At 38.4% G+C, this 22,194-nt stretch overlaps 1 protein-coding gene across 1 annotated transcript in view; it reads right to left on the reverse strand.

The window, feature by feature from the left end:
* NYAP2 (neuronal tyrosine-phosphorylated phosphoinositide-3-kinase adaptor 2) overlaps positions 1–22,194 on the reverse strand; it is a 163,671-nt gene that overhangs the window by 88,882 nt on the left and 52,595 nt on the right. Inside the window, exon 3 of the mRNA XM_045559318.1 lies at positions 10,440–11,540. Within this exon, the coding sequence (XP_045415274.1) occupies positions 10,440–11,540 (1,101 nt within the window). The remainder of the gene's footprint in view (positions 1–10,439; positions 11,541–22,194) is intronic.

The raw sequence follows: 22,194 nt of genomic DNA on the forward strand, positions 1-22,194 counted from the left end.
TAAGTGAAATAAGCCAAGCACAGAAAGACAAATATCACATGTTCTTACTTAGATTCAGGAGTTTAAAAAGGTAGATCTCATGAAAATAGAGACTAGATTGGTGGTTACCAGAGGCTGGGGAGTAGGAGAGAAATAGAATTAAAAAAAAAAAGAATATAAATATATTTATTACCACTGGTCTGTACACTTAAAGAAGGTAAATCACATATGCATATTTTATCTCAATAAAAAATTTAAAAAATGTATATCAGTTCCATCTACAAGAAAATAGATGCAAAAAATAGGAAAATGCTATTTTATTGAATGTAACTGAAACATGACCAGTAGAAAATGTAGAAGAAAGTTTTTCCTCCACCATCAATTGTTAGGAGAATATTACAGACTTCTGGATTTGGATTTTTTCCTTTAAGTTCAGCTGTTCTGGATACACCTGGGTAGAGAGTATATGCTGCTTCAAAATCCATGTTACTAACACTCTTTTCCTCTTAGATTCTCCTTAGTTTTTATACTCCTTTCATTTGGGAACAGTAATAGCCCAGATTCTCCAGTTGATTGGTTATTCTAACAGGAGCGGAACATTTAATTAACCTAGCTCCCACTAGCTTACAACAATAATGAGTCTGCTTCAACCAAGAAATACCATGCACCATTACAGACACCTTATTAAATTGGGATTGCCATCCATTTACTGAATTCTGAAAAACGTATTTTTTGAAAATTATGGAAAGCTTTTTAAATATTGTAACTAAAATCAATGTTTTACCTGGGAACACACACATTCAAGACCACCAGTCACATAACAATAGCACCCTGGATTTATGCACTTCTTTTCCTCCAAAGATGTAAAATGACTTTCTTGAATGCGTTTTCATTCTCTTTACTATTTGAGTTCAATAATGCATAAGGTCAAGCAGATTAAAATTCCTTCTCTAAAATATTAGTCTCTCATTCTCTTTTAAAAAGTGTATCTTTCTGTCTCCAAACATAGAAAAGCGATCAATTCTCACAGCTTATTCATTTATATAGACACTGATGATGATTTGACATCAACAAAATGGTCCAAATTTTAAATGCTTGATGGCTATATTCTTCATATCTTTTCCCCCGAATACAACTCCCTAGAATGGAATGGCCATTCTTTCAAACATGCCACTTAAGAACAGAAGCAATGAATTCAGCATTTAGCATAACTGCTTTTTTGCTGAATGACTATATCGATTTCAATGTGGTATGTTCTAAGTCATAGAAGCCGATTTTTTTTTTTCACTTAATGGTTAAACATTTCTCGTATGGCTTTTTTTCCCTCTAGTTCAATAGCCTTCTCAAGTCACTATGCCTAATAATTAAACAAATTCAATAAATATTTATCATGTATCAACTTTGGGAAAGAGTGCATTGGACCAAGTGTTACAGGAAATAAAACAATAAAAAGGTGTGGTCCTTTTCCTCCCTGGTCCTTTGTCTCAAGGGGGAGTAAGATAGAAAGGGTCTTTATGACAAATCAGAATAAGTCTCATACAATTACAGAAGCACAAAGTACTCAAAGACAATAGCATGAGAAAAATAGTGGAGAAATTAGTAGACTGAGTTGGGATTCAAGGATCAGACTGACGTTGTTTTATGGAGTTGCTGGGGAAGTCCTTTCAGCAAGTGAGAACATCAGACAGGAAGTCTCAGAGGCAGGGGTCCTCTGTTTGGGATTTACAGATCACCCAGTAATCTACAGAAGTACCAAACAAGGAGCCAGAAGAAACTCACAGTTTTAGCATCTAACATTTTCATTTGAAAAGTGAGAAAACTAAGACACTAAGAGGCAAACTGACTTATCCAAGGTCGCAAAGCTTGTTAATGGAAACCACCTCTTGTGACACCCAGTCTTGTCAACTAGACTTCTGGATCATATTTAATTAGAACATAGGACATACATATGGGAGTATGATGTAGCCTATAGGAACTCCCTTACTTATACCTAATGTTTGATTCGTTACAGATGGCAAAGTGTCAAGAATACATGATAGTAAATAAGAATCAGAAATTAAATTTTTACTTCAAGTAACTGAACATGAGGGAAAGCAATCAGTTCTAGTTCATTTCATTTGTGTAAAATCCAATACTACTAAGGGAATCTTGGCTTAAAAAAACAGACTGGTGTAGCTTTATTTCTGAATTAAAAATGTTTCTGCATTTTATAAATCTAAAGCAGGGAGCGTTCTTCTTAATGGAGAGAATTGCTGATTAAATTGCTGACAAGAAATTGCATTTAAAGATTCAACAACCGGAGAATATAAACACAAGGGATAAACACGTCTGCTTGCATCAATCAAAGACAGCTGCAGTCTACCCCCAGAAAGGTGAGCAATTATTTATGAAATTATGTCTTCTTCAGTGATTCTATATTGCAATTCTAGGAGAAACTAAATGAGAAAAACAGACAATGTCATGGTCCCAATTAACCAAGGAGTCACATGCATTTTCAAAATCAAGGAATTTTATTTATCCTCTATTTAACCTCATCATCCTGCAAAAAAATTTCTTTAGCTTTAAAAATATATAACAATTAAACATGCCAGCTCGTTCTTGAAGAACTGTATATTTTTTTTAATTTTAAAGATGAGTGTCTGATTCTATCAACTACACATTAACATAAATCTAAAGAGAAAAGCGGTAGTACTAAGAAGCATTTGCATAGGTCCCTTTTGGAGATTTTTTGTTTGTTTGTTTTAATAGAGTCACTTTCTAAATTAGCGCTGCTAGGGCTCCCATTGCTTTTGAGCATTGTCTGGAGTTTTGGATTAATCAATTTTTCCCCCTTGGAGTAGCCATGGGCCATCAAGCTACTATACGGTTCTGCCAGCAGCTGAGGACAAAAGCTTTACATCCCTGGAGCAAAATCAGCTAGCTGGTAGTTCAGCATTGCAAATCTGACAGACCAAAGAAACCTGCACATATATCTGTAAGTTATGCTTAGAGGCACTGAGGCGATCACTCCTGTCTCTTTGCCTAGGTCACTGAGGTGGTTCTGAGGCCCACTGGGCAGACCACATGCCTTCAGGGGCAGCTCAGAAGCCTGGGGTATAGGGCTTATTGCAGTGACTGAGACATTCCAACGTGAGCTTTGAAGGGTGCTGAAAATATTTCCCACCCCCTTCCTAAATTGATGATGACCATTAAGTAGCTCACGCCATTTATGTACAGATTTGGCTTCCTCTTAATAAGCAGATACCCTTGAGAATGATAACATCATAAGCCCTTAGAGTTTTGATGATAACTGGTGAATTTTAATGGCAATAAGGAAGAGATTGATCAAGTATAGGTAAATATCATTAAGGGAAGAAGCTTGGGAGCCAAATAATCTAGGTTCACATCCCTATGTGACTCTGGTTAAGTTGTACTTCAGTTTCTCCCATCTTTAAAATGGCAATGTTAGTATCACTTGCCTCAGAGCATTGCTATGAGAACTGGATTCATGTAAAACTCTTAGTGTCTGGTATAGAATAAACAACATAAAAGTAAATACATGCTACCGTTATTATGGAAGCCTTCTCAAGAAAAGCATTGGTTGCTGCCTGCTTTCCCCAAGCCTTGACTACTAGTTTCTTTGATGCCTCCTGCTCTGGGCTTAGTTGGTCTTGATATTGTTCCTGAGACAAACATACTTGAGGCATTTTTTAAAGAAATTCATCACCTCGTTCTCCCATTAGCATTGTCAGCCCCAACTCCTGAGATCCTTGGCCCAGTCACGACAGCCAGACCCTCTGACTGCCCTCATAATGCCCTTATTCCACCCTGCCAGTGGGTGGAAAGAAAGATTTCCCTTCTCTTGTACTCCCTGTGGGTTCCAGTGCTCTCTGCTCTCCCACATTGACTAGATGATGTGACTGGGTGACCCCTCTAGACAGCACACCCTTGTTCTTAGTCATGGCCCCATCTGGGAGTCCCATCCTGCTCTGGCTAGTCCTCCCCCTCCAATGGCCTGGACTCATCTGTACCAACTGCTGGGCTGAGGAATGCTGCCAGCCTGAGTGTCAAGTTTCCTTCCCTGCCTGCCTGGCCTGCAGCACCAGCCCTGTCTGAAGCAGCGCTTACCAGTGGTTCTCAGACTTAAGCACTGAAGATTCTGATGCGAGGAGTGGCACAGATTTGGTATGACTAAGACAGAGCTGTTAAACTAAGACCAAGGATAGATGTTATTCACAGATTGCCCACGACACACACACTCCATTCTTAAATTCTCAAGGTCTCTGGGAGAATTTTCAGGTAGTAAAATCGTTTTCTCTGCGGATTCATTGAGATTACCCTGACTGTCCTCTTTGCAAGACGCCAACTAATCACTAACTTAGTCAAGGAAAGGAAAACACCATTCACTCATTTTGGACTGTCTGTATTTTGCTTTCTCCCCTCTCTCTTCCTTCTTATATAAATTTGTATATAAATTCTCTTATGTATATTCTTAGATGACGGCAATGTATAATGGGTTTCTCTTGAATACAAGTAAATGGGGATGCTAATATTTAACCACATGTTCCTGAGTGATTGTTTCACACAAGGCATAAATATCAAAGGGGATTGTTATGAAATATCAAATGCCCCAGGCCCAACCCCCAAGAGTTTCTCCTTAAATAGGTCTATGATAAGGCCCAGGGATCTGTATTTTTAACAATATTCAGGTAAATATGATGCAGGAAGTGTTTGTACCACTCACCCAAGCTTTCTATGTCTTCTATCTACCATGCTTTGAAATACCTGAGACACGTCTTTGGAACCTGAGCACATTCCTAAGGTCGTGGCCTGGGAGCATCATCATCATCCAGGTCCTGGCTCAGTTTCCCTTCTGAGATGCTGGAAGGAGCCTTACTAAGGCAGAAGCCAGTCTGAGCCCACAGTGTGGGACTCTGAACAAGGGAGCAACCAACAAACAGCAGGAGGGGGGACCTGAAAGGTACGAGTCTAATCAAACTAACAGGTCTTGGTCCTGCCAGAGCTTCTGGAATCTTTCTCATGGTATCCTGAGATATCTTCAGGTGTTCTGGGTATAGTTCAACTCCCAAATGCCTTTGAAGACTCCCAGAGTACAGGAGTTCCAGATTGACCTCCTGACTCTGGCCAGCTTTCTCCAAATCACTATGCATCCAGAATTCCTACCCAAAGTCAGCATGCTTGCAGGTGGGGAGTCACAGGCTGAATATTTACCCACTCTCCACTGCAAATGAGAGACCCAGAGCCATAGATTCTGCCCTCCACCCTTCGCTTTGCCTTTCCAGTACCTGTTTTTATCCTACTCACTCTTGTCAGCACCTGCTTTCACAAGAAAGAAAAGAAGGGAAGATAAAGTCTTTAACGATTTTGCTTGCTAAATTTTACTGAAGAAAAAGTATTTTAAGTAGGCTAAACAAAATGTGTACATGCTCATAAAACACACTAACATGCATCCATGTTTCCCAGGACAGCTTAATTTTTGGGAAGCTGACATTCCTGACCTCTCCAATATGAATTCAAGAACTCCAGTCAAGACCTAGGAGGTGGTTAAAGTGTCCTTGCAAGTAAAGGTCACACAGTCCCTACACTTGAATCAGTTGAGTGGCTCCTAAGACAACTTTGGATATCTGGTTTCTTGGTCCACAAGTAACTAATGGTCAGATATTACAATGAGGAAAAGAGTAAAAAGAGAGGACCATAGGTGCGAGAAGGGAGGGACAGCTAGATGCATCAATAAAACTACCTGAAAGAAAGGGAAGAGGCTGGAAAACTACAAGAAACAAACATAAGAATTTTTCAATTTAAATGATATAATTGTTGAATAGCAATACAACTCTACAACCTCAAATAGCACCTGACATCCCAGGACAGTAATAAACTACTAATACTGTGCCACTGCTATTGCAAATGACGTGGAACAAGGATAGTCACCTCTGTGTGAGGCCTGTCCTGTGTGGGTTACCCTGCTAGACACTGCATCAGTGCATAGTAGGCACACAATGACTACCATAACAATGACCTTGAATCGTCAGGATAGCCAGATTATGTTAGTGGACCCTTCCTTTTTTATTAAAAATGGAACAATATATAAAAACAAAAATCTGTTTTAAATGATTTCTTTCCAAAAATCATTCTTTTTCTTTATATATTTAAAAATAAAATTTTAAAATTAAATTTTCTTGTTTGGAAGTTCTTTTTAAAATTAAACTAGTAACAGTTAGTTGGAAGAGCTGCTTCACAATCAATGCCTATATTTTAGGCATCACTGGACCACATATGACTCAAAAAAGGGGAGAGGTGTGTACATATGTGTATATGTATGTGGGGTTAGATGTTTTAGGGTTTTTTTTGGTTTTGTTTTCTTTGTATGCGTGTTTTGGATTATAGTTTCTATATAGTTTTTTTTAAGAAAGTCAATGAAAAGGCAAAGATTACATCTCATTCTTAATTCTATTTCATGAGACCCATAGGACTCATCTCTATTATTGTAACAATATGACATCTAAAAGTATTAAATATTTTTAAAAGACTAAAAGATGAGATTTTACAGTAAAAAATTGTAACTCTCCAATAATGTAGAATATTGTTGAGTATGACATAGCTTTTTGGTACTGCAAGCCACCATTTTTCTGGATATTTGTTTTCTTTGTTACTTCTGTAGCCCCACTGTCCCCATGTCTTCTGTCATGCTCTGTGTGTACTTTTCCATGTACTTCATGTCTTGGTGCCCACATTGGTTCACATGGCCATCTGACCCTATGTGTGCATTTCTTTGTATTATTTATTTATTTATTTATTTTTGAGACAAGGTCTTGCCCTGCCACCCAGGCGGGAGTTCTGTAGCATGATCATAACTCACTGCAGCCTTGAAGTCCTGGGTACACACTATCTCTCCTAGCAATTTTTTTTTTTTTTGGTAGTGATGGTATTGCCCAGGCTTGTCTCAAACTCTGGGCCTCAATCAATCATTCTGCCTTGATCTCCCAAGGTGCTCGGATTACAGACATGAGCCACCACAACCAGGCCTCTTTTGCATCTTAGCGCACCTAATTTATTAAAACAAAATGTCCCATTCACGAGGTAGGTATTCTGAAGTTTCAAATCAAAATCATAATTAGAACTAATCAATGAGTACACATGTGCACAGAGTGAAGTAAAACTCAGTAGAAATCAATGGGAGTGGGGGAGCGGTGGGGGGGAACCTACCTAATGTGTACTAAGTATAATGAACACTATTTCAGTGATGGGCAGACCTATAGCTGGGACTCAAGCATTACAAAAGCAATCCATGTAACCTAAAACATTTGTACCACCTTATTATTTTGAAATTAAAAAAAGAAAAGATGTAACAGCTGGGTGACATATATAAAAGGAAATGGAGAAAGTAATCTTAAATCTCTTAGAGAGTAGATATAAATTTTGTTTAATCTGTATTAAATTAATTTGTAGCATTAAAAAGCATAATGGATATATAAAAAAGAACATGTGAAAGAATGATAAAAATTATAGGTAGAAAATTATTATTATTTGAGTCTCCAACGTTCACCATAAAACATATTTGTACCTGGTCTACTTATCATGTGAACACAAAAATTTCCAGCAATATCACATGAGTTAATCACTTCTTACATGCCTCATATCCATTTCTCTACACAACATTTAAAAAAATAATAAAAATAACCAAAAATATAAAAATTATTATAGCCACAGAGACTATCAGATGCCCTCATTTAATCTTAGATAAACATTACAATGTCCCATCAGCTAGAAAAAAAATGCTGTACCTATAGCAATGAATGTGAGGGCTGTATTTAGAAAACTTGAAGCAAAGTGAAATTTATTCGTAATCTACTACTTTTGTCTTATGTAATCTCTTTCATATGGACCAATCCCAGCAACAATTGTAAATCTTTAAGATGTGAAACCATTACATTTGGTGTGCTTTTTATACATTATTAAAAATAAGAGTGTACTGTATAAATTTTATTTGAGAAAGATTTCCTTAATTTAAAAAAGTTTGTATTTTGTTTTAGATTGAAGATTAGAAAATTATCAAGTTGACTTTTCTAGTAAAGGAAGAGAGGCTTGGAAAGTAGAGATATCAGTCTTACTTCTAACCCTGAAATGTAAAAAATTCCTGAAATGTAAAAAAAATTAGACTTAGAAGTCATGAATGTTATACTACTTCATATCATTTATTCTGTTCCTAAGGTGTCAACAGGTATCTACAAATTCTATCTGGCAAGAGTAAAAGGGAGAGCTGTATCAATGAGTGTACTGCAAGAGTAATTATTGGTTTACTCTCAATAATTTTGGTTCTACTTTTTGCATTACAGAAAGATTCTGAGAGCCCCTGTGATTTTGTTAGTATCTAATAGTGTCTTTCTATTTTCTTTGAGAGTCAAAAGTAAATATTAAAAGCAATTTGACTATTCATTTGTACTATCTGCATTTTCCCTCCCTTCCGTTTATGTAAAGTAAAATACTGAGGTTAATGTAACTCAGGGGCATGCCCTTTCTCTGAAGAGTTGATGCATGGTTAATAATAGTACATGGGAAGGAATTCGATCCTTGGCTCCCTAAAAGCTATAAAGAGCCTAGATCACTTTGTCATGTACAAGCTTTGTTTTAGAAGCACACAAAGCTCATTTTTTGGAGTCAGCTGGGGAAGTCTGTGACATATAGCACATAGACTGATTCTAACAGATGGATTTTTCTTTAAATAACTTCATTAGCTAATCATTTCTTTTACATATACTTTTTCTAGCTAATTGGCATAGCCACCAGCTGGAGCTGTTAAGGATCCTCCAAAGAAGCTGATAGGTAGGGAGAAAATCCAATCATCTCACCAATTCTAAGATGAAAATTCCATTAATTTCACCCTAAGGATTATGTATTTTAAAAGTAAAATCTTTATTTTTATTTGTTTTCTCTTATTCTCAATACCTTACCTGATCTGTGTGAAAAACCAAATCAATCAATCAATCATCTGGAAACAACTTTAAACTTTAATAAATTATTTAGACCAGTGTTTCCCAACCTTGGCACTATTGACATTATAGACCAGATAATCGTTTTTTTTTTTCTTCATTTTGTGGTGGGCTGTCTTGTCCATTTAGGCTATTAAGCAGCATCCCTCGCCTCTACTCAAAAGATGTCAGTAGCACTCCCAGTTGTGACAACCAGTAATGTCTCTAGACATTGCCAAATACCCCGGGGCGGGGGCAAAATTGCCCTAGTTGAGAGCAGCTGCTCTAGAAATAGGTTGCTCCTAATTTTTAATTCAATTCTGAAAATAATTTAAAAATAATTTTATGTATATATGTATGTATGCATGTAACTCTGGACATGACTAATATATTAGAAATTGGTGCCTTCCAGTTAGGTAAACAAAATGTTTTTGAGGTAATTATTTAAGTAGCTAATGTTTTTATAAATCTTTCTGGGTAAAGGGAAAAAAAAGGCAGAATTAATGGCTTATAACTACCAAGGAATATTCATTATCTAAGGAATGTCATCATCTTCTTCATCAACAAAAGCACTGAAGATTTCTTTTTCTTTAAGGAAAGTCCTCATAGATAAATAACACAGTCTTGTGGAGGGATTATGAGACATAAATGACTAATTATCAGTTTAGGTGCCTAAGGCATTTTTAAATAATAGAAAGTGTACTTTAATGAAATGGACACAGAAAAAAACTAATCTGGATATGTTTTGACTTTACTATATACTTGTGAAGTGATTTGGAGCTCTTGAAAGGGCTAGTCATTCAGATAAAGAAACTTCCTGGTCTTTGAAATTCAGTAGTAAAAGTAATGTTCACCACCTTGGTGATTTTTCTGTAAATTGTGTATCAGTGGATCTAGGAAGAGTACCACAGGAGTAAGACAGGAACTACCACAGCTTTTAAAAGGAAAGCAATGAGTCTGTTCTAGTTTATAGTGAAGGGAAGAACATAACCACCTGAAGAATGCAGAAAGAATCATTTGTTACGTTAAAAAAAGTCCTAAATTCTATTGAAATTGCTTTCTTTCCAACGAAGTTTTCTAACACAGATTTTCTCAAGCAATTTTTTAGTATAGGATAAAGATAAATTTTAACCTTTAACAATCCTGTTCTGAATGTTTAATTTTGTTCCCGCCAAAATCAAGGTATTTACCTAAAAATTCGACCGTGGCCTCTGTCAGACTTTTCAGGGCCACTGTAAGAATTTAGATTCTATACTTGATCTTCTGAAAAACTTAGGAAATGCTCTATTGTGCAGATTGCCACGTTTAATTCTTTCAGTTCCCCCTCAGAGCCCCCTATTTGGTGTGGCACGGCAGAAGGAAAATCACGCGAGATTTCAGCTGAGCGGCCCAAAGACCACACGCTCCCTGCTTTATCTGTAATAACGGGCTTCATTCTGATTTTAAGCCATAAGCTACGCTCTGGGGGTCCCGTCAGCAGGACGCGAGACTTACTCTCTGCGGGTTCCTTGGAGCGCCGGCCGCTGGACGACGACTTCCTCAGCAGGCTGCGTCCTGAGGTAAAGAGGCTGGTCAGTTCCTCCAGAGGACTGGTGGGTGTTCGCGAGCGGGAGCCGCCGGGGGCCGCCGCCCCGTAAGTGTTCACCGAGGCGTTGACCATCTTGGCCCCATCTTGCGACACTGGCCTGGGGGTGGCATGAGGCACTGATGGCGAGCTCCTTGAGAGGCTGCCCGCATGCACGGCGTCGTAGGGGGGAGGCCTTTTGAGGCTCAGGGGCGTCAGGGACCTCCCCATGCTCACCGGGGAGGGAGAGGCGGAGTGACTTTTAGGATGGCCGTGCGGAGACTGGGTTCGGTACAGAGCGGAAGGGGGCGGAGGCGACGAGGACAGCACGGAAGTGGCAGAAGCAGGTCCCAGGGCTGCGGTCTGGTCTTTGTCCGGTTTAGCGTGGCCGGGGGTGTGAGGCGGCAGGGAGGACGGAGACGCCCCAGCCGCCTGCTTCATGTAAGACACGTTTTCCAGCACGGGAAGCTTGGTGACCTCCAGGGGCGTCAGCGGAGACTCGTCAGAGTTGGGGGAGCAGTGCACAGGGGCCGGCGGGAACACCAGCAGGGGGGGTCTGTGGGAAAGCAGGTTGGGGAAGGGCGGGGGGATGTCGCAGAGCAAACCCTTAGGAGTACATGGCACTGAGGACTTGGCGAAGTCCGAGTCAGGCACCGTGGGAGTAGCACACTGTGAAGAACAACTGTGATGGTCGAGGTCACATTTGGAATCTTGGCCTAAGTCGTCAAAAATGGGGTACTTCATTTCCTCATAGACGGCCTCGCTCTGGTCGTCCTCCTCTTTCCGGAAGTCTCTGAGGATGTTCCCCACCATCTCGATGTACACGGGCTCCTCTTCCTCGGGGTCTCCCGCGGGGCTGCCGACGTGCGACAGGGAGGAATCCCGGGTGAGGGATGTCCTCCTGGGCCCGTGCTTTTTGACGTACGTTTCATCGAAAGATGTGCTAAGCTGAGTGTTTGGATTCCGTTTAGGTTTAGGAGGAGGAATCTTCTTGGAATATTCATCACTGTGGGGTCTTGGTTTGGTTGATACTAAAAGAAGAAAAAAAAATGGTAAAATAGATGAGTATGATAAGAAAACTTTAAAAAATGATTTGCACTTGAGTCTACTACTATAACCTTCTGGCCAAAGGGTAGTCTGCTTCTTTTCTGGCTTGAGGCTTAGACTGGAAATCAAGGAAACGTTTCCCATATTTAGAAAAACGTGATGGCAGAATGATAATCTTTCATATCTTCAAACTAATATTAATAATCCAACACTGATAAATGTATTAACATCAGGGCTATTCACCCCTCTGCCTTATAATTTCTAAATAGAAACTTTCAGATAAAACATGCTGGATAAGAGCAATCACAAATTTCATAAAAATTAACCTGCAAGAATTAAGTGAAAAAGGAACTCAGGAGGAAAAAAAATTAGAATGTCTGTTAATACAAATAGTCTCCAAAATACCATAGAGACTGAGCCCTTTCACTGATGTGGCTATTACACATGATCACCTCTTGCTTGCATTTAGGATAAAAATTTCCCAGCCTGCTAGACTTAATCTCTGTCTTAGTTCAAATAAATGGCTTCTACATAGATGGCTCTGATACTTCAGGGGAAATTGATGTGAAAATCTTATGAGGCTAGAAAAGTTAATCTCTAAATCTCCAGGTATTGTTGATTATGGTGTATTTGTCTGTTTTTGTTCATAAGATCTCTTATGATATCCCAAATGCTGTCTTGGAATAAATTTATTAGATATGTTCCACTGACACAGCAAAATGCCCTCGAGAGTTTTAAAAGGGAGTAACTCAGGGAATGATATGTAAGCTTCAAGAATAACTTCTGAAAACTCACAACAGATATGTGTACCAACACATCCCATGGCCTGCTGCAAGCCCCCCTTTTTTGACAGAACATAAACTTCTGACACCATACAGTAGGGTGGAACAGGCTGGCAAATGTCTGAGACTGAAATGAATTGTTTAGCGTGCAGAGAAGGTACCTATGTCTTGTTATTATCTCATTATCTCATTGTGTTGATATATGATTACAGTGATTACCATTATTATGCAATGTGGCAGAATGTAGTTGCTTACAGTAGAAGATAGCATATAGTGTAAGTTGACAGTATAGCTTAGGGTTGTAAAACTGGAAGGAAATAACAGGCTTCTCTGTAATTTACAGCCTGAAGAGAGGGGTCTAAAGGCCCAATTCAGGAAACGTCTGAATTCTTTGTTTTTTTCCAACTAGCATAGCTTATGACATAGGAGTTCTTCTGAAACTTATTAAAGGAAAGGAAAGTGCTAAAGGATAAATTACTCTAAGCATCAGTCTTGCCTTAGGCATGAAGGAACCAATCCAATGCTCTAGCAGTGACTATTTATGTCACTCTGGTTTCAAACATTCTATGCCATTGTACCCATGATCATATTTTACTCACTATAACCAAACAGTTTTTTGAAGGGAAGGTAGTTAATGTAGGTTGTTGATGTATCTAGACTTTTCCTTTAAACCATACTAGGAAAAACTAGATGTCATTTTCCAGGGAGCTGTAGCAGTGAAGTCTTTCAATGACCAAAGTGAAAAGCCTATAGACATAATGGAGTGAAAACTACCCAGTCAGTCAGTCATTCTTTAGGAGGGACCCAATTCCCTGTACCACCCAACCTGGTATAAATTTTATTGGTTTTGAGATCTACTGAGTATATTAATTTTCATATGATTTAAATAAGTCATCAGATTATATAGAAAAATTTGAGCCCTTAGTAAAGTAAAACTATAAACCAATGAACAAGGTTGACTTAGTACAGGAAGAATTTTGAAGTAGTATTGACTTGAAAGAACAAAAGCACACCCAGAGTGTTCTTCTGAAACTTGTTTCCTGCCATCCTTAACCCTATGAAATCACTAAAGACTAAGTAACTCAGGCTCTGGGAAAATATTTGCCACAAATATTGAGTTCTGGGGATTGAATTGTGTGGGGTTGAGGGAATCCTTTGAGGAGTCGGAATAGGGAAGCATTCTCTGAATAGAGGGTTAACCTAAGGCCAGGAATTAGGGTGTATCCATGACATGGATAACTTCATTATATGGGAACAAAGATATTTAGAATGAGATTTTCATTTTTCTTCCTCTTAAACTATAATTCACTTGTTTCCTTTGACTCTTCACTAAAGCCTCATACTTCAACATAGACTATGGAGAGAAATAACAGTATAAGAATTCAAGCATCTACTGAGTCTCTTTCTAGGCAGCACTGCTGCATTGAGGTGAAGCTATAGTCCAGGATTCCACAGGCTGAGAGGATGTCAGTGGTAGATCTGGGAGTCCATGGTGCTCAGGGAAGGAACAGAATATGAATGACACTGGAGGCTGTCTCTCTTTCCCATACAGGTGGCCTTTGGAATAGATAAGACCAATAATTGGATTATACTCAAAATGTGAGCAAATGACACTTCATTTTGTTTGAGAAAAGAAACAGAAAAAAATTATATAAAGACCCTCTATATCCATGAAATAATTGAAGAAAGAGAAGTTTCTATTCCAGAACACAACATATTTATGATTAAGGTTAAACAACTATTTATTAAGAAGGAATTTGGACAATGCATTTATACCACAAGAACAATTTCAGTGACACACCACGTATAGATATTGCCTGACAAGGGAAAGAGAATATAATACATCACTCTTATGGTGACTATGAAATGATCAAAGTTGACAGTTGTTATTGACTGAATTGTGTCTTCCTCCCCCCACAAAAGTTTCATAAATCGAAGTCCTAACCTCCAATGTGATGGTATTTGGAGATATATCCTTTGGAAGATAATTAGGTTTAGGTGAGGTTATGAGGGTGAGACATTCATGATGTGATTACAAGAAGAGACACCAGCGAGCTAGCGCATACACTTTCTCTCACTGTCTCTCTCTCTCCCTGCCATATGAGAACACGGAGAGAAAGAAGCAGCTCCTCTCTCTCCCCACCCCCTCACCCTGTGCCATATGAGAACACAGAGAGAACGCAGCAGTCTACAAGACACGTAGAGAGCCCTTACCAATAATCAACCATGCTAGCACCTTGATCTTGAACTTCTAGCCTCAAGAACTGTGAGAAAATAAATTTCTGTAGTTTAAGCCACCCACTTATTTTGTTACGGCAAAATTAGCTTAGTGACCTAAGACAAGGATATTCATTGAGTCCTATGGAAAGGCCCTTTACAGTTGAATGATGAACACCCACTTTAATTTCATCCTCTGGCATTGGAATACTTTAACGAGCTTTGTCATTTTAGAATTAATGCAACTGTTTTCCAGCACTGTCAAATTCTCCTGTCCCCTGACTTTACCTCCTCACCTCCTGCAACCATGTCACAAAGAGCACATCCCGGACACCTGCCCAGGAGCCAGCTTCCACCACATGCCTGTGATGCCACATCTTCCTGATCTGACTCTCCAGCCTCTCACTTATGGAAGGCATAAGCTACTTCAATCTGACCCATTCTCTGGATGTTTGTTTGCTGTTGTTTGCCTTGGTACACTTACTCCCTGCTCCACTCTGCTCTGCTTGTTCAGCCCACAAGCTAAAATAATTCTCCAGCAGGCCTTGCTCAGGGAATACCCCATTATCTGAGCAAGCTTCCCTCTTTTGTTCCATGTCTGGTTAAGGGAGCCCAATGCATGTAGATTCAGACAATTCAAGCAATCTCCCTCCGCACCCCCGTCTTCCTCCTTAGCATTGATCCAAATTTGAAATGAGGGTATGAGGATATTTAGAGAGTAAAGTGTTATAAATTACAGATGATCAAGATGAATAAACAGATCTATTCCTTCAATATCAAGGAAGGCTTTTTTTCCAAAAAAAAAGAAAAATCTGCTTTCCTTTCCACATCCTCCCCCCTTGCAATCTCATCTCTGGAAAATCAGAGGAGGAAATAATTTCTTTTCTAATGAAGTGATTTTTCTTTCCATTTTCCATGTATCATCTGGTTTTACATTAGTGCAAGTATTGAGTAAATAATTTATAGAACAATGAAGATGTGTTTCAACTGTCATACGTGCTATGTTAAAAGTTTATCTATATAAGGAAAAGTCTGAAATTTCACACAACATTGTCCCATAATTTATTCTACTTTAACCTCACTCTAGAAAATTAAAAATTAAAAAAATTCATTTAACATGTCACTTTTTATAAGGTACTTAAAACTGGTCTTCAGCTACATACATAGATGCTGAAACACTGCTAATAAAAGACAATACAATTGTATTGCAAATTTCAACCATATTCAACAATAATAAAAGTGTAATTTTTATCATTCTTGAATATATTTTAAATTATTTCTAATAAGCCAAAAGACAGAAGCAATAATTTTTGTTCAGCTCCAACACACAAATTTTAATGCTTAAAATAGTATAATGACAGTAGCACTGAATAAGCAGAAAGTGACATTTTTTTAAATGCGATATCTGAACATAAAGTTTATACATGGCTTTCAGTCAGGCCCTGATGATCTGTCTTTCACAGTTAATTTTGGAAATTCATCACATCCCTTGTCAACCTATCTTTCAGAAATACTTTTTTCTTATTAAAAAAAAAGTCACATAAAATCACGCTTTAGTATCTGTAGGTGTTCTTGACCCAAGAGTTAAAAAAAGAGATACAGAACAGGTCAGCATTTCCCCTTCTAGAATGACTCTGGCCACAGAATCCCATAATTTGAAGGGTTTTTAGGGATTATCCAGCCCAAACTGCATATATTACTAGTGAAAAAAAAATCAATTCCTTACCAATCACATTATTTAAGAGAATCTCAATTACAATCTTTAGTACTCTCTGAAACAAAGGAAAACAATAGGGGAAAAAGCTATGTAGTTCATTGTTTTGTATATGAAATAAAGTATCACTTTAAACAGTCCTCTCAGCCCATGCTGGAATAGTGGAATTATAACTTTGTATATCTAGTTATAGAGAGAAATTTAAACAGTTTGAATTCAAACTGGAAAATGTGGATCCATTGAAGGAAAACAATGTCCACACTGTGCAATACTGGAACTGGCTGATTCTAGGTGAGAGACACATTTCCCACTTTCAGCAGAATTGTGCTCACAATAACTTTGTCACAACTCACAATTCCACAGCTTTGAAGGATATTTTTATTTTCACAGTCACAAGGCCCACAATACTATCCACAAAATTGGATTTTTTTTTAAATTAAGGTGTTTTTTAAGGGATGGAAGTTGCAAATCCCCTTGTTCTGTTTACAATAGAAACAAGAAAGTGTAATAATGTACAAAAAAAGAGGGGGGTTAGATTTGTAGGAACTGTGTTACAGGCCTGGATCTAGTGACAATAAAAATGGAGAATGCAGATCAACATTTTGGTGGAACCAAAGTAAGGCATGGAACTCGCTCAGCAGTGTGGTTGTGAAGTTCAGTGGGACTCAAAGAATCTTGGCTTGATTCTCTGCCAAAGACTTGACCGTGATCCCTTCTCTGCCTCAGTCAAGGTACATAATGTTGGGCATATTACTCTGAAATACAATTTTATTTATACTCACGTTTGCTGTATATACAATAAGAAACTTTAATCTGAACCACTGTTCTTTGAATTACTCATTTCTACCCATTTGTTGTAAAATAAAATTGGAATCTGTACCCAGCATTTTTTAAAAAATAACTTATAATAGATTAGAAAATATGAGTACATTTCATGGGATAGAAAGGTTGTTTCTTGAAATAATATTTATTTATAAGAACACAGAAAATCCCTAGGTCACACATATTTCTTATAGATTATGATAAAGAACATTTGAGAAATTCTAAACCAGAAAGTTTCTGATTGACATTCTCCAGTAATGGCTCCAGCAATTCTTTTTCTCCCTATCAGTACAGTGCTGCTATAACAAAAATCTAAAACTTGTGCATCGGCTCTGATACTCAGTGGCAGCAGACGCCGAAAAGACAGTGAGACTTTGAGAGGCTAAAAAGCTGGTAAGGAAATTTCTTTTTGGAGGCTACAGGCTGGAAAAAGAGTGAGCAGTATTATAGATTGGGGGAAAATTGGCAAGATTGTTGCCAGTGGTAATGCAGAAAATGACAACTGCACGTAATGAAATTATGAACCTAACTAAAGAGAGTTCTGGAACAATGTGAAACTGTGAGATGGTTTGTTTTAGCCACATACAATAAAGAATTGCAAGAGAGATATTTCTCTCTAAGGAAGGAACTTCATCTGAATAAGAAGTGAAAGAAAAGAGTTCCAATGCAGTATTTGCCATTAAGACTTTTCTGAGCAGCAAAAGATTTCAAAGTAAAAAAGGGCCTCAGGGCAAAGGTCAAATCCAGAGCTCTGCCAGTAAAATGTGGCCTCGGGGTAAAAATAAAATTAAGGATGTGGCTATAGGATCCCCTGTTGAGATCTCTGCAAGATTTAAGGTGGTTAACCCAGGGCTTTTAAGACTGTCACCAAGTGTGGTGCCACAATGCCCTGACCACAACCCTAAGTAGACGGGAACCAGTTTCAAGGCAATATATGGTTCTGTCTTTCATCTAATGAAGTGGAGGATAATCTGATTCATACCACAAAAGTTATAAAGGAGGTTTGCCCACTTTGACTAAAAGGGACAGAGACCATTCAAATTTAAATTAAAAAGACTTCAGTCCGCAACAATTTTAGAGGCTTGAAGCAGCTGAGAAAACTCACAGGTACAGTTCATTATATATAGACAAGAAAAGATTACTTGGAAGGGAGATTCAAGAGCTCAGAGAGCAAAACCAAGGAGCAAAACTGGGCCCTAATCAAAGTGAATTTTCTGCCTTCAGAGTAGGGAGAACTGGCCACATGGGTCTAATTGGACTTCTGAATTGCTATGTGCCAGTGACTTCTATGTGCCTCCCTTTCTCCCTCCCCCACTTTTTTGAACTACAGTTTTCCTGCTCCTGACCCACCAGGGTATGTTGGGTTTGTGTAGTGCAGATAAATTGTACTTTTAGTTCAAAGCCTTTGCATATGAGGAAGTGCAACCAAGGAACTGTGCCTGAGAAACTGTACCCAAAGAGCCTCATTGTATGTGGGCGTGATTTAGATGATGAAATCCTGAATTTCAAGCTGTTGTTGTAATGCAATGAAACTTCTGGACAAGAGGGTGAGAATATTTTGCCTATTGGAAATATTTTGGCTAGAAGGCAAATTGTGGTAGACAGTCTTCAAAGATAGCCACCCTCAATTTTTTTCCTTCTTTTATGCATTCTACCTATCAAGATGTAGCACTATCTTCCTCTCCCTAAATTAAAGCTGGCTTTGTGACTTGCCTTGACCAATAGAATGTGGCAGAAAGGACATTTATTTTGAGTCTTGGACTTAAGAGGACTGGCAGCTTTCACTTCCTCTATATTGAAAGTCAATTCCATGTAAGACCCCTTAGAGCAACATGCTATGAAGTTCAACCTAGTCATATGAAGAGGCCATATAGAGGGGACAGATAGGCCAGATATATGAGTGAAGCATTCTTCGACCTTCCAACCTATCCCACCTGCCAGCTAAGTACAGACAAGAGGCCTTAACCAATGTCACATAGAGCAGAGGAACCACCCATATAAGTAAAGTCAACTCACAGAATAATAAGAAATAATAAATTGTTTTTGTTTTACACCACAGAATTTTGGGTTGGTTTATTACACAGCAATAGATAACTAAAAAAAAAAAAATTCCAAGATTAATTTCCTGTGCCTGTGGATATCTCATAGAAAAATGCTATTGTCATGTTCATAGAACTAGGGTACGTACAGATTGTACCCTGAGGATACAGAAAACATTCTTTCAAAACATAGAAATTAAGAAAGTAAGCTTGTCTTCTGAGTATTTTAAAATCACCACAGGATGATTCAGAGAAGAGATATAAAAAGAGATTGCATGCTTTATGGTCAAAAATCTGGATTGATATAGACTGAAGGTAGTAACAAATGTAAAGGAAGAACAACCAGAGTGGAGGCTGTCAGCCACAGTGAATGCAAAACCAGAAGACTTGCAGAGCAGGCCCTGGTGTTGCCTCACAGCAGGACTTAGGGGGTCTGATCCTCTGTTTTATCTCTGTTAGGGAGATGGAGTCAGCATGCTAGCAGAGCCTGAAATCACTACATACATGATTCTTATAAGTGATTCTTTTTCTGACCTCAGATTTACCAAGGAGTATTTTAATAATTTTGATTTTCAAAGTATTATGCATATGTCTCTCATTAGAAACTAGCAATGTGGAATCTTGGTTTCATACACCCATCTCTTTTGAGCTTGTTTATTATGGCATCTTGGATACTCTAGATATCTGATGAGATGGAATTTCTGAGCTTGTAGATTGAGGACAACCCTCAACCTACAACTCACCACAGTATAACACCATTTTGTAGAAATCTGTCCAGGTAGGCAGCCCTCTGTTAACACTGTTTATCACAAGTTTCTAGTTTGATATTTCCATTCTAGGGCAGTATCTTGTTTCCAAATCACTCCCCTTTTGTTCTGGACATTGGATGCCTGTTAGACATAGCCCACTTGTAGAGAACGTGAACTGTAGCTGTGCGGCAGGCATTTCCTTGGCTATGCTGCTATAGGCTCTCAGATTCCACTTGCTGTTCCATCCTTTACACAAGTCTGGTAGGAGAAGAGAAAAGAACTGGAGGCAATGTATCCATTGTGCAGAGGAACCATTCTGCAGGAATGATCCCAGTTGTAGGAGATGCTAAAATATTAGGTTCCATAACCTAATAGATATGACAAGTGGAGCATAAGACAGGAGAAAGATGGCAAACCGTAGGGAACATGCTTGGCAATCAGATCTGAGTTCCAATCCATTCGTGCCATATACTGAGTGATCTCAAACCATTACTTAACCTTGCTTTCTTCATCTATAAGGAGATATTTATAGCGCTTCTTAGGAAAATCAAATAAGACAATAAATATGTTCATTTAAAACCCTTAGCAGAATGCCTGCCACTTGGAAGGGCCTCAAAACAGTATACCTATTACTATTTCAGTTTCTCTAATACGTCGATTTTATTCCTGCCCCCAGGAATGCTTGTGTCCCTCTGGAGGTTCAGAAACTGATACCCCAAAATATGGTGCTGTGACAGGCTGGACGCCTCAAGGTCTCTCTGACTTTCCCCTCCTCCTGTCTCTCAATCTTCTGTCTCTCCCAAAGCACAGGATGAAGTCATTCTCTGACATTCCATTATCTGCCTAAAGTCCAAACCCACAGAAGAAGAAAGTAATTACCTCTTCTCTCTTCTCTTTCATTAATTTGACTCATATAGTAAAAAACCAAGACTGAAGTCTGTCAGCACACCTGGACAGACTTTTGTCATAAGCCATTGTCTTCTATTTTGGTCCCATTCAGTATTTCAAAGAGAACAGACTTAACCCCAAGCCATATGTTCTCCAAGTCCATTCATGTCCACTCTAAAAATCATTTACTTCATCTTAAATTGCCACACTTCTGCCATCTCCTTTCCCCTATGAAGGAAGGGTATATTAACATTTGGATCCGATTGGGTTGTTAGGAATCATTCCCCTGGGATTTCCCCATGCTGTACACATTAAAATAAATTTTGTATGCCTTTTCTCCTATTAATATGTGTGTTGTCAGCTGGTTTTCAGCGAACCCCCAAGGAGTGAAAGGGGAAGCTTCCCCTCTCAGCCTCTACATCTCCTATATGCGGCTGACTTCTTTGTGTCACTTGGGTCTAGCATAAATGTCATCTCTTCAAAGAAGTCTTCTATGAGCACCCAGTTGGCACTTATCGCTATTGGATATTTCTCCTTATTTCTTCTTAATTGGTTTATGTGAGCTTATAGGTGCCTGTGTAGGCATTTTCCTTTTCTACACCTTGACTATGATCTCCATGAGAACAGTGACTTTTTGGTCTGTGTTGAGCTTTGCTGAATCATTAGAGTAAGTGACTAAAATATCACAAGTTCTTAGTGTATATATATATATATATATATATATATATATATATATATATATATAGTATTTGTTTACTATTGACTCAGTTACAGACCTTTGGCATTCTTAGAGTTAGCATTCAGGATTTGAGGTATTCTCTAATAATCCTAAAGAGTCATGAGCAACCCTATAATTTGCCATTTTTTTTAGGCATTATTTGTTTTAAGAAGCAAGATGAAGAGACCAATGAAGAGTAATAACAGTGGCAAAACAAATAAAGGCATGGATGCGAGAGTGGTCAGTGAAGGAATACTCAACATTATCCATGTGAAAAAACTGAGGCAAGTTAAATATTTTACTTGCCAAAAAGGAAAAACAGAAAAATTAACTGAGAAATTAAAATGCTCCTCTTTCAGCTTCCTTATACTCTAAGGAAAGGTCAAAGGAAGGCATAAAGGAACACAGCAGAGAGAAATCACAAGTTAGATCCTGCAATGGATAAAACACCTAAGGTCTAATGACTTTATAAGCATAATCCCAGACCATAAATTTGGGATGAAAACAACCATTTCTTGGCAAAAAAAATTGTTTATTGATACAAAACTTAATATAGCAAGGCCATTTGAAACTACACTACTAATGTGTGATGTAGGAAATGTAAATACCCTAAAACTCCTTTACAACTCTCATCCTTCCCATGTATGAAAGTGATGCCATACTGGACTCTCTCTGAAGCTGTAAAGAACTACTATGATGAATGCCACGA

This window comes from Lemur catta, chromosome 8 (assembly GCF_020740605.2).
Source record: "Lemur catta isolate mLemCat1 chromosome 8, mLemCat1.pri, whole genome shotgun sequence".
Taxonomy (NCBI): Eukaryota; Metazoa; Chordata; class Mammalia; order Primates; family Lemuridae; genus Lemur; species Lemur catta.